At 37.1% G+C, this 12,288-nt stretch overlaps 1 protein-coding gene across 1 annotated transcript in view; it reads right to left on the bottom strand.

Annotated features, from left to right (window-relative positions):
- Positions 1–12,288, bottom strand: part of Dlc1 (DLC1 Rho GTPase activating protein) — a 45,122-nt gene that overhangs the window by 21,612 nt on the left and 11,222 nt on the right. Inside the window, exons 2-3 of the mRNA XM_042701322.1 lie at positions 8,069–8,140; positions 2,981–3,062 (exon numbers count right to left, since the gene is read on the bottom strand). Coding sequence (XP_042557256.1) covers positions 2,981–3,062; positions 8,069–8,140 — 154 coding nt within the window. The remainder of the gene's footprint in view (positions 1–2,980; positions 3,063–8,068; positions 8,141–12,288) is intronic.

Below are 12,288 nucleotides of genomic sequence, written 5' to 3' on the forward strand. Positions count from 1 at the left end.
ACTTGGTAAATCTATACACTAAGTTTCTTTGACCGTAGTAGCATATATGTTTAAAATCAATTGTTCGACAATTTGCCCCATAAAAGTTAGAATGTGTTTCTGACTATAACTAAGTATCACTATCTCACAATACTGTAAAATTTATGTAATCACTTAATCACAATAAAAAATTGCTATAAAAATCCATTGTTCGAAATAATTCAACACAAAAAGATGAATGTCAGCAAAACATCCATTAGTAGAGAAAGAACTCCACAATTCACAAGGCGAAATTTCACACTATACTACAGCATTGCTATTTGTTCTCTTAGAAATGCACAGGGATAAACTTGGGGTTTTTTGTTTTGTTTTTTTTTTGCTTTTAGCTTTCTTTGCAGTGCTGGGGATTGAATCCAGGGCCTATGTATGCAAAGCAAGCACTCTACCACTGAGTTATGCAGGTATTTGGAATAAGTAGAACTAGCAAGTGAGGTAAAAATCACATAATTGGAGAACCAAGCCTCTCAACTACATTACAGACTTTGAGGAACTTGTAATATGCTTCCAAGGAAAGACCTAGAAATCCACTGTGTGTGGTTTCCACTTTTTTTTTTTTTTTTGAGATCTGTTTGTCTCTCAGTTGCTTATCAAATGAACTTTGTCATTCTTATTCTTATCTTTTTTTTTTTTTTTTTGGTGTTGGGGATTGAACCCAGTACGTTGCACTTGCTGGGCAAGTGCTTTGCCACTGAGCTATATCCCAGCCCTTTGTCTCTTTATGTGAACACCTGGAGAAGGGACCATGGGTTTGCCATTACAAAAACATTGACTACTATTAATGTAAGTTTTGAAATGTTTCTTTTTAAAAAAGAAAACCCAACTCCAAGCCTTCCTACAAAGCTGGGTCTGATCATTGGATTTTTAAAGCACTTGACATCCATCCAACAGTGCATCATTTCCTTCCCAAGGCTAATCTGGGATGTGTTCTCTTATGCATGACAAACTTGAGTCCAACCAGAATACATGCCTAGCTGAAGAGTATGTAGATCAAGTTGCTTTTATTTTGTATTATATAAAGGATCTCAACGCACAGATTTATCCTCTTGAATAGGCGGTCGCTTCTCCAGTGTACTCAACGCAAGTATAAGTCACAAAATGCACAAGAGGCTCTTTCCTTCAATAAAAGGAAAACTAGACTCCAAACTGGTATTAACAAAGCCAAGAATTTGAATGCTCTGCTGCAGTGCTATTTTTCTGACCCAGAAATTCCTAAGCTGTTGCTACTGCCATGAAGACTCACTCCCTACGTGGCTTAAAATGTGTGAAACAGATGAACTGACGCAATGCTTAGATAGTTTCGAAGATGCGTCTTATGAGTGATCTCATTCGTATGCACTATCACCAGTGATGAATTGAAAATAAATTAATTCTGCCCTAGAGTTAAGCATGAAAACATCTAAAAAATGTCTGCAGTAGTTCATATTCCAGATGCAGGCGTCTTTTCCCTAAACTGCACTGGGGTATTTTTTCATCCATGATGCGATTATTCATTTCTGTGTAGGACTCAAAACTAAGTTTCTTTCAGAAAAATGTGTCCATATCCTGGATACTTCTAATTAGTTATTTAACTGGACTAGAAAAGTTTCTGTGGTTAACAATGCATTGTTTTCCATAGTAAAAACCATGCAATCTAATCTTTTCCATATACCATTCTAAAGGAACAATCCATGTTTTCTCTAAAACTACTGCTTGAGTTAGCTGCTTCTGATAACACTGTATTACAGAAGTAAGGCCAAAAGAAAAGAAAAAAAAAGAAAGAGTGCTCTCAGAGCTTCTACTGAATTCTTTGCTTACAAAGAAAAATGAAATACTGGATATTATTGCACTTTAATGATATTTTTTTCCTAAGTTAAAATAAATAGTGAAATTAAAGGGGCTTTACATTATTTCCCTATCTATATAACCTTGGTGTATGGATAATTTATACCTCTTCTTTCCCCCTTGAACTCAGATGTAAGGAGTTTTATTTAGGTTTGGAGAAAATTATAAAGGCCGAATGAAGAGGAATAAAAACATCATGCAGGGTTTAAAAGGATTATCAGGGTCCCATCATTGCTGGTCTCAGATTTTATTGCTTCCACTTCATTAATCCCACAACTACTCAGATTGAAGAGACACCAGCACGTGGACGAAGATTTCTGACAGTTTTATTCACAGTTCACATCAGTGTTCCTTTACTACCTGTCTCCTGGTATGTTAAAGACTATGATGAGTTATTTTACAGCCTACTTAATCCTACCCTTACAAAACCTGAGGAAGCTCCAGGTTCTGAGGAGCTTTCCTGTGATTCAGAGGATAGTCCTGGCTCCACAATGTCAATAACACCATCCCTCTGCTCTTTTTCAACAGCAGCTTTTACGCTCTTTGGGTTACATGCTTGGAACTGTATACTCAATTATATTAGCTCTTTAAAAACACTATTCCCAGTTTCCATACCGAAAAAAACCTTCCCTGTTTCTATAGCCATACAGTTATGGTGTCAAATCTGGAATGGTATTGAATATGTCTTATGTCAGTATGAGTACTATTTTAATGGTAGTATTATATAACAGCATCCTGGGTTATTTTCAATGAAAAGGCCTATAATCTAAAGCAAAGGAAGTCAGCATGCCATTTGCTAATCAAAGATCCAATCTGGCTTGTCTCCTGTAGCTCATGCATTTAATCCTAGTATCTCAGAATGTTGAGATCTGAGGATCACTGTTTGCCAGCTAAAGTAGAAAAGTTCATTAGACTCTTATCTTTCATTAACCAGCCAAAAGCCTGAAATGGAGCTGTGACTCAAATGGCAGAGTGCTAGCCTTGAGCAAAAAAAGCACAGAGTCAGCACTCAGGCCCTGAGTTCAAGCTGGGCACACACACATACATCAAGATCACTACCAAACCTTAGTGATGAGTACCCTATTCTTAAAAGAAAATGAAAACAGAACATGTCTATTACCTGCATAGAGCCTCAATGGCATCTCTGTCCAGAAAATCATGCTCTCTTTTGACCAAGGTAATATCAATGGGAAACAGGAGATCTGTTAAAAAAAAAAAATGGAAAAATTTATTGAGCACCAAGGTTCAACTCAGTATATAGGGGAAAAGAACTCTCAAAACAACGTAGTATCCTTGCATGAAGGACAGACCCCCCATTCTATATAACATTCTTCTGGAGAACAAAGCAGCTTCTCAAGATAATTCCATATCTAAAAGAGCCCACAAAGTATAAATACTTGCTATAAATTACAATTTAAGCCAAAATAAATCGATCAAAGAGCTTCCTTTTAAAATGTCGCTTTTAATTTTTAAACACGTACCTTTGTAAACAAGTAACAAGGGAAGAGACAATGGAAAAAGTGCAACTTAGCCAAGGAAAGATCTAGAGATCAATGGAGGTGGTTGTCAGTGGGACAAAACCCATCTTTATGATACCAAGAGCTAAACAGAACTCAAGATACGCTATTTTCAAGCAAAATTAGCCCTTCAATATGGTTTCTTAAGGAATCTATGTAATTCTGCTTAAAACAAAGGGCTAGATGCACAATTATTGGTAAAAAAAAAAAAGAACCAGAAAGGAGGGAAATAGAGAAGAAGAAAATACTCAACTCAAAGGAATCATTTCCTTCTTCATGCTGTCTTAAAAAGACTCCAGAGACATCAAAGAGTGACCTCCACAGCCTATGAGCGTTTGGGAGGGGATGGAAAGGTGAAGAAGGGGTTTGGGTACAGAATTGCTGAGGGATAATTTCTAATGTCAATAGCACACTATATTACCGATGGTAAAAACAATCATATTCTTTCAAAATGGCTAGTAGAGAAGGTTTTGAGATATGCCAATTGTCCTGTTCTGATCACTACTCACAATAAACAGGTACTAGAATGGGAAATTGTGCTTTGTAAATATGGGCAATTATCAAGTATCAATAAAAAATAACTAAACATATAATTATATTTGAAGTTATTTAAATTAAAACCTGTTTGGTAAGTAAATGTATACTGAAAGATAATTTTAAAAATTTACTTCTTGGGTTTCAGGTCTTGAAATAAAAAAAAAAAAATCTCTGCATTGAAAAAAAAAAAAAAAGATTCCTCACAGATAAAAGATATCCAAGATGAGCTGGGAGGAGAAAGACCAACAGTACCATTGTGGGATCGTACAAAAGACCTGAAATTCCACTGGATAAAGGCATTTCAGCTATCAGGGTAAATAATAGGCCTTCCCACTTGAAGGCATGTACAGTATCAGACTGCCTGCAACTCTGAGGATCAAAGTAAAGTGAAAGAAAGTCAAAGAAGGACAAAAAGTCATTACTGAAGGACTTCCATCATTTAAACAATGCCCTTCAGTAGCTAATGGGATAGCAACAGAGTTGACTAACTGTAACAAAGGTAACTAGTAACGATCTTGTTCTTGAATTAAGTCAAGTAAACATGATTTTACTAGTTGCTGACATACCCACTGGTTTTACAGAAAAGATGGAATTTCTTATCCCTACTCATTTGTTTTTTAGAGATGGTAGTTTAAAATACTTTAAAAAATAATGCTGAAAACAATCAAAATTAATTATTAATGGTAAGCTATTTTTTTAAGTCAAAAGTTGGAATACTGAGGTTGTTTTGTGAATAGCAAGGGCAAACCAATAAAATAGCTTCGGTCCAAAGACAGATGAAGAAATATACAGAATTCAGTATCACAAGATTGTATTTCTTCATTAACATATAGATTAGGTCTCTTAAGCAAATGACTAGTGCCTGTCATAGTGGACATAAAAAAGGATGGAAGTGGTGCTGTGGCTCAAGCGGTAGAGCGTTTGCCTTGAGCTAAAGAGCGCAGGGACAGTGTCCAAGCCCAGAGTTCAAGCCCCATGACCGACAAAAAAAAAAAAAAAGGAATTTTATGGTGAATGTATGGTGAAATGTAAATTAGAAAATAGAAGACCAACATTTCCTAGTCACTAACAGACATGTGAATTACATAACAACTGATATTAAATAACATGTTTTTAATACTTAGAGAAACATTAAATCCAAAACACAAATTAAAAAGCTCATATGCTTGTTAGGTATATGTGACAAAGCAACTGTGTTCTCTTAGCAAGTTATAACTTAGTATACCGATAGTTGTGCTTATGATTATTTTTTGGACCCATATTAACTACAATCCTGTTTTTTAAAGAAGGTGATAAGTGACTAAGTGTGAGAAATGTCAAGAATTACATCAGTAATTTCTCTTATTTGCATAGATTTTTTTTTCTTCTGAAAATAGGTTTCTAAGAGGAAAGCTTATTGATGTGGAGAAGCTTTTCGAACCCAACTTCCAGCTTGGTTTAAAAGCAGGAAGCAGATGGGCTGGGAAGGTGGCTCAGTGGTAGTGTTTGCCTTGCATGCTTGAGGCCCTGGGTTCGATTCCTTAGCACCACATAAACAGAAAAAGCCAGAAGTGTACTGTGGCTCATGTGGTAGAGTGCTAGCCTTGAGCTGAAGAGCCGAGAGACAGCACCTAGGCCCAAGAGTTCAAGCCTTAGGACCAAAAAAAAAAAAAAAAACAAGAAGCAAAAATTGTCAAGTACTAAATTAAAGCTCAACAGGAAGTGGAGGAATGTGTGGATTGGTATGTGGAGTGTCTATGCTCTCCCAGCTCCCGATGGCAGGATGGCAAGGAGAATGACAACCTGGGACAATGTAATGTACTCCTCACAGGTGAGCTGATGCTTCAAAGAACTTGGAAACACAAAAGATCCCCTAAATGTCTTTCATGCTGCATTTTACAGCTGTGAAGAAACAAGATAAGAGAACTGAGCTTGAACAAACAGAGGTGTCACAAAAAGGTGCCGCTCCACAGCAAACTAACACCAAAACATGGATGTAAATGAAGGAAATTTAATTTTAAACAGAACACAAAGACAGAAACTGTAGTGTTACTGCAAATATAATTATTTCTTCCTATTTCCAGGAGAGCTGTGAATTGGAAATTTAATTGAGTGCTATTTCCCTCCTCCTGCCAAATCTTTTCACAGGTCAAAAATTCCCTCACAAGGAAAGATAAGCAACACTACTAGGTATTAAACAGATATCTTCTTATTCTTAACAGGGGATCCTAAGAACCCAAATGCTTAGTGCAAGGGCTATATATAATGAAGCATATTAACATGAACTCCAACTTATGGAAACAAGGTTCTCATTAGATCCTATATATAGTTTGTTCTTTTTTTTCTATTTTTTCTTTCTTTCTTCATTTTTCTGAGCCTTTTGTACCTTGTTTTGCATAATCGCCATTGCAATATGTGGAAGGGAAAGGGAATCACAGAAACAGCAGGACAATGGATGATCCACAGCAACATTGATACTCACTTGACATTATATATGCTATGAACATTACAACTTGGGATGGGGGGAGGGGAGGAGGGAGGATAAGGAGGGGTAAGAAGGATGGGATAATGATGATTAAAAACAAATGTACTTATTGTCTAACCTATGTAACCGTACCCCCCCAGCTCATCACCTTTACAAAATTAAAAAAAAAAAAAAAGAACAGATATCTTCTTAAAAAAGAACAAAAAATAATTTGGAGGTATTTTGTGAAATGGTGTAATAGTAAGATATTTTAGATTTTAACACTACATTCAAACTCTGTTATCTTCATTGCAAAAAATATCAGTCTTTGTAACCGGAAGGAAGACTGGGTATTAGAAATTTAAAAAGAATCACTCTTCACCTAGATTTGTTTGAAAATTATCTACCAAATGGAATTTACTGGTTCAATTCTGTGATCGTTTTTAAATGACTTCATGTAGAGCACAATAAATCACCCATTTCAATGAATGGCTTGTTCATCTGAGCATGTGCAGAGCACATGCCAGGAACCCAGGAATCCTGAAAAGGCTCAGAGTATGAGGTAGACAAGGAAGTTCTTCCTTCTCTAGTCCTAGCACCTCAGTTCCCAGTAACCCTGCACCCCCCTTACATATCCAGGGCATTAATGAGATTATCAGAGAGCCATCAGACAGAATAAATTCAGCCCAGATGCTGATTCTATTTTTAAGTTTTATTTTTCTTAATTAAGGGATGGAAAACTGATTTACAAACAACTAATATTCAGAAGAGAGATCTGCAAGTCATGACCAACAAAGCATCACAATGTAGATTAAATTAAAGAGCTCTTAGAAATCATTTTAAAACAATGATCAACTTAGGGCAATAGCTCTGAGACATTTACCAAAAGAGAAAAACAGACAGCCAAATGACATAATCATCTATTGTCAGTAGAGATTAAGATAATGGAAGTAAAAATAAAAAGCTAAGCATCATCCTATACCATATTTCACTGGCAAAAATTAAAGTCTGACTATATCAAGTATTAAGTGTATATGGACACATCTTTATTGGTAAGAGTAAAAATCTATATGAGCACCCTAGAATAATTTGCATAATCAACAGAAGGTATATTTTTTACTACCTAGTAACTAATTCCCATGTATACATAAAAGATAAATTACTATACATGTACTGCCCAAGACAAGTACAAAACTCTTCAAAACAGCACAGTTTATACAAACAATTGAATATCCACCAATCAGTTTGACTGCCAATAGCGTGTGTGTGTGTGTGTGTGTGTGTGTGTGTGTGTGAGAGAGAGAGAGAGAGAGAGAGAGAGAGAGAGAGAGAGAGAGAGAGAGAGACGGTAGTAAGGTTTGAACTCAGGGTCCAGGTACTGTTCCTTAGCTTTTTCACTCAAGGCTGGTGCTCTACTTCCCACTGTTTGGTGTTTCACTGAGCTTCCTGCACTTTCCTGCCTGGGCTGACTTTGAATTATGATCCTTAAGATCTCAGACTTCTGAGTAGCTAGGATCACAGTAAGCCACTGGTTCCTGATCTAGCTTTTCTTCTCAGTGGTGGGGGAGGAAGGGGTCTTTCAGTACTCACTACTACATCATTTTTGAAAGTGAAATGTTTAAAGAACAAAATGTCTGAAAATAATTCATAGATCAATAACTATAAACCAAAAATTATGTCAATTTAAATAAAGACAGTATTCCTGGCTTACCTTCATAAAGCTGTGCATACTGGGGAAAACCAGTTGCTCGAAGCCAGTCGCAAGCTTCCTTGGCCTCAATTTCTACAATAGAACAGAAGAAAGGCAAAACGGTTAGACACGTATTTGACTCTTCACATGTTGCTATTTCCTTGATAAGTTGATTTTAGTAGATAAGCAAGTCTGTTTGGCTATGCAGACCAACACAAAACCTCTCATAATTCAAATGCTTTAAATTTTTATAAATCTTTTCATATAATTATATAATTAGCTGTCTACCCTTTAGAGAAAACACAGGGATGAACATGTAGCCCCATGATAGAGCACTTGCTTTGTATATTCAAGGCCCTGGGTTCAATCCCCAACACTGTGGAAAGAAAAAAGAAAAAAAGGGGGAAAGCCCCCCACATGAAAATGGGACCCTAAGAGTAAATTAAATTGCTACTTCTATAGTGCTCGGGTTACAGGTGATTATAAAACCAGAGCAGTAATACTAGCTACTCAGGAGGCTGAGATCTGAGAATCTCAGTTTGAAGCCAGCCCAGACAGAAAAGTCTGTGAGATTATCTCCAATAAATTACACACACACACAAAAAAAACCGGAAGTAGATTTATGGTAGAGTGCTAGCCTTGAGTGGAAATGACTCAAAAAGAGCACTCAGGCCCTAAGTTCAAACTCCAGAACTAGCAAAACAAAACAAAACAAAAGCAACACAAAAAGACAGAATGAGAAAGTTGAAAAGGGGCCCAATAAAAAATTTCAAGCCTGGATGGCTGCTGGCCTGGCTGCTCTATTACTTTTAACTTCATCAAAAATCCACCGAATACATCCTCAACCTAGAGAAGGACTTACTGGGGCACAGTTATAAACCATGTGACACTCAGGGGCTGGGCCAGATATTACTGCAAAGTGACTTTAGGTAGACCGGTATTAGTTCTAGAGGAGAGAGGCCCAGAGGCCCAGGCTGCCCGTCAGGAGGGCATCCCAAAGCAAATCCCACAGCCTTGGCAAGTTGCAAGGCCTAATCAAGCTCTTCCTTCCCTGTGGTTAAACATCTTGTAGATAGTATTGATAAACAGAAAGGCCAAGAGCAACTGACATGTGGTGTTAAAACTCACTCAAGCAAGCATTTACAATCCTGTTAAAACTGACTCACACAGGAGGTCCAGGGTACATTAATTAGTTTCTCTGTTTGCACAAAGAATATTCCTTTCAACTCCTCTTCCCACTCTCCTCATGCCATTAAGAGTACTTAGTTACGTAAGGCTATTCACTCCTTTGTAACGGGTCTCCGCACACTGCTTAATTCATCCCAGATTCAAATCTTCATTAAGCTTCTTTCTCTTCTGAGCCACAAAGGAGACCGATGGTCATTGAGAGAAGTACACACATCTTATTTTTGCTTACTAACTTTATGGTTCCCAAGCATTCTGGTTTTGGGGTTTTTTTTTCTTTTTTTTTGCCTATTTTTTTTTCATGAGTTCCTTGGTCTTTTCAAAAGGTAATCAAGAAAATTCAAATCTACCAAAATAAGTAGGAGTATCTGAATATTGAGTACATTGAGGAGTAAAACAACCACCACATTTTCCATGCTGGTTAATATCCAAACTATAAAACAATTATGGCACTAGAGTGAAAATAATTGGCACGGCAAAGCTTACTTTCATGTGTCTTTCCAGTATATCGATGAAAGCAGCAGTATTAAAAAGACAAGATTCAGGACTGGAGGGACACAGATTAGAAAAGACTTCAATGTTTGCATCAACTAAACCAATATGTAGAATGGTTCCATGTGACCACTGAAACTTAATCTTTTTTTTTTTCTTTTTTGGTGGAACTGGAGTTTTGAACTCAGTGCCTTATCCTCGCTAAGTAGGTGTTGTATTACTTTAGCCAGCTTTTGTCCCTATTGGTTATTTTTGAAATAGGGTCTCAATTCCTGCTTGGGCACACATCTAGACTTCAATCTGCCCATTTATACTTCCCACAAAACTAGATGGCACTTGTCACCACATCCAGCTGTTGGTGCTAGTCAAGAAGGGGTCTTAACATTATTTATTTATTTATTTATTTTTGCCTGGGCTGGCGGATACTCCCTCTTTCAGCCTCCCAAGTTAGTTAGGATTACAGACATGAACCACCAGCACCCAGCCTAAGCTTAACATTTTGTATTATTTATGTATTTATACATAACCTTGTCTCTGTAAGGAATTAGAGAAGTTTCAAATTATAAAAAATACTTTCTAGGAAATTATATTGTGAGGAGGAAAAAAAAAAAAGGAAAGTTCAACGTTTTTTTTTCTTATTTTTTTCTTTTTGCCAGTCCTGGGGCTTGAACTCAGGGCCTGGGCACTGTCCCTTAGCTTCTTTTGCTCAAGGCTAGCACTCTACCACTTGAGCCACAGTCCTACTTCTGTTTGTTTGTTTTTTTTTCTTCTGTTTATGTGGTATGGAGGAATGGAACCTAGGGCTTCATGAATGCTAGGCAAGCACTCTACCACTAAGCCACATCCCCAGGCCCAACATTTCATTTTTTAAAGTGAATACTTTTTCTCTCAGTGTCCATACTCTCCACAAAGAGAGGTATGGAAAGAATAAAAAGGGGCGTACCTTTTAAAAATATTTATCTTAGATAACTCACTACTTCTGGTACCTAACCTTCAGAGTTACTGTCACTGAACAGATTATTAGACATTGGACAAGATAGTCGAAAAATAGTTTATAAATATGTTTGCTATTTTAATAGTTTATTTGGCAAGTGGTAAGGAACCAGAATTTCTCAATATCAATCTTTTTTTTAACTATATTGAAACTTGATACCAGGTCAGTGCACATATAAAAGCCTTAATTAGATACTTGTGCTTATTTTCTACCGTTAAGTAAATCCAATGCTCTTACGTATCCCAAAGTGAATCTAGACGCAGCAGTCAGTGTTATAACTGCTTGGCTAGAAAATTATGTAAACAGGCAAAGGGTTTTTCTTTAGTAGATAATTCAATTAAAAACTGAAACAATGGCCCAAAAGCAATCTACCTTTTTTTTTTTTAACTATGAAAATACCATACAGAGGAGGTTACAATTACATGGGCAAGGTAATGAGTACATTTCTTATCAAGCACAATCTACTTTTAAGAACCTTAGAGTTTCAATAATTTTACCCTTCCTTTTCTTCATCCTAAAATGATCATTTTTTCATACTTAGAACCATGGTATACAGCCAGGGCTGTTATAACTATTTTGCATTATCAATATCCATTCACTGCATGATAAATGAAAACTTAATTTGGTAGAAATCTGAATTAGAGCCATGCTCTGGTGGCTAATGCCTGTAATCCTATCTATTTCAGGAGGCTGAAATCAAGATTCAAAAACAGCCTGGGAAGACAAATATGACTCCATTTAAGCAGTAAAAAGCTGGAGGAGGAGGTATGGTTCAAATGGTAGAGCCTCATCCTTGAGGGGAAAAGTCAAGACGTAAGGCCCTGAGTTCAGTCTCCAGTATAGGCAAAAAAAAAGTCTGAACTAGAAAACTGGGGGGATGGGGGGTGCTGTCACAGTGGGTTTTTTTTCTTTTAAATGGAATAGTTATAGATCTCACCCCTACATGTTCCAATTAATACAAGGAGGTACTAACCATCAAATATAAATACTTAAAAAACATGATTTGTAAGATGAAGTGAACCTGGTCTACAGCCAAGTCAGGTAAAGAATGTGTTTGAAGTTTTACTCCCCAATTCAAGCCATTACTTTCTTTCATTTTCAAACTAAAATTCCTCCTCTTTCCAGAGTATCTATAACCCGGGTTCACCAAAATTCCTGAGTTACAGTTTAGATGCCATCTGTCCCCCACACTGCCTACATCATCAGTCTAGACAACTCAAGAGTAGTTTTCAAAGCTCTCCACATGGCATCTTAGCTAATGTTTCAGTTTCCAGTTCTCCCTCAGTCTGGTCAAAGTAAACTTGGTGCCGATCTCCGGCCCCTCTCCCTTTCTCTGCCTAAAATACCCTCCCATTCCTTCAAGATCAAGGTCAATCCGAAAGCCTCCATCTTCTGAGTCTGTGCAAAGCCTGATCTGAGCACTGAGTGTCAGGCAGTTCATTTAATTCAGGTTTATACCATCCCCCAGATAAAATGATGCTAAGAGCCAGGTGCCAGTGACTCATGCCTGTAATCCTTGCTACCTGGATCCCAGGTTCAAAGCTAGCCTCGGTAGGAAAAATCTGTGAGA

Source organism: Dipodomys spectabilis, unplaced genomic scaffold (genome assembly GCF_019054845.1).
Source record: "Dipodomys spectabilis isolate Male_0828 unplaced genomic scaffold, ASM1905484v1 ptg000009l, whole genome shotgun sequence".
In the NCBI taxonomy this organism is placed as follows: Eukaryota; Metazoa; Chordata; class Mammalia; order Rodentia; family Heteromyidae; genus Dipodomys; species Dipodomys spectabilis.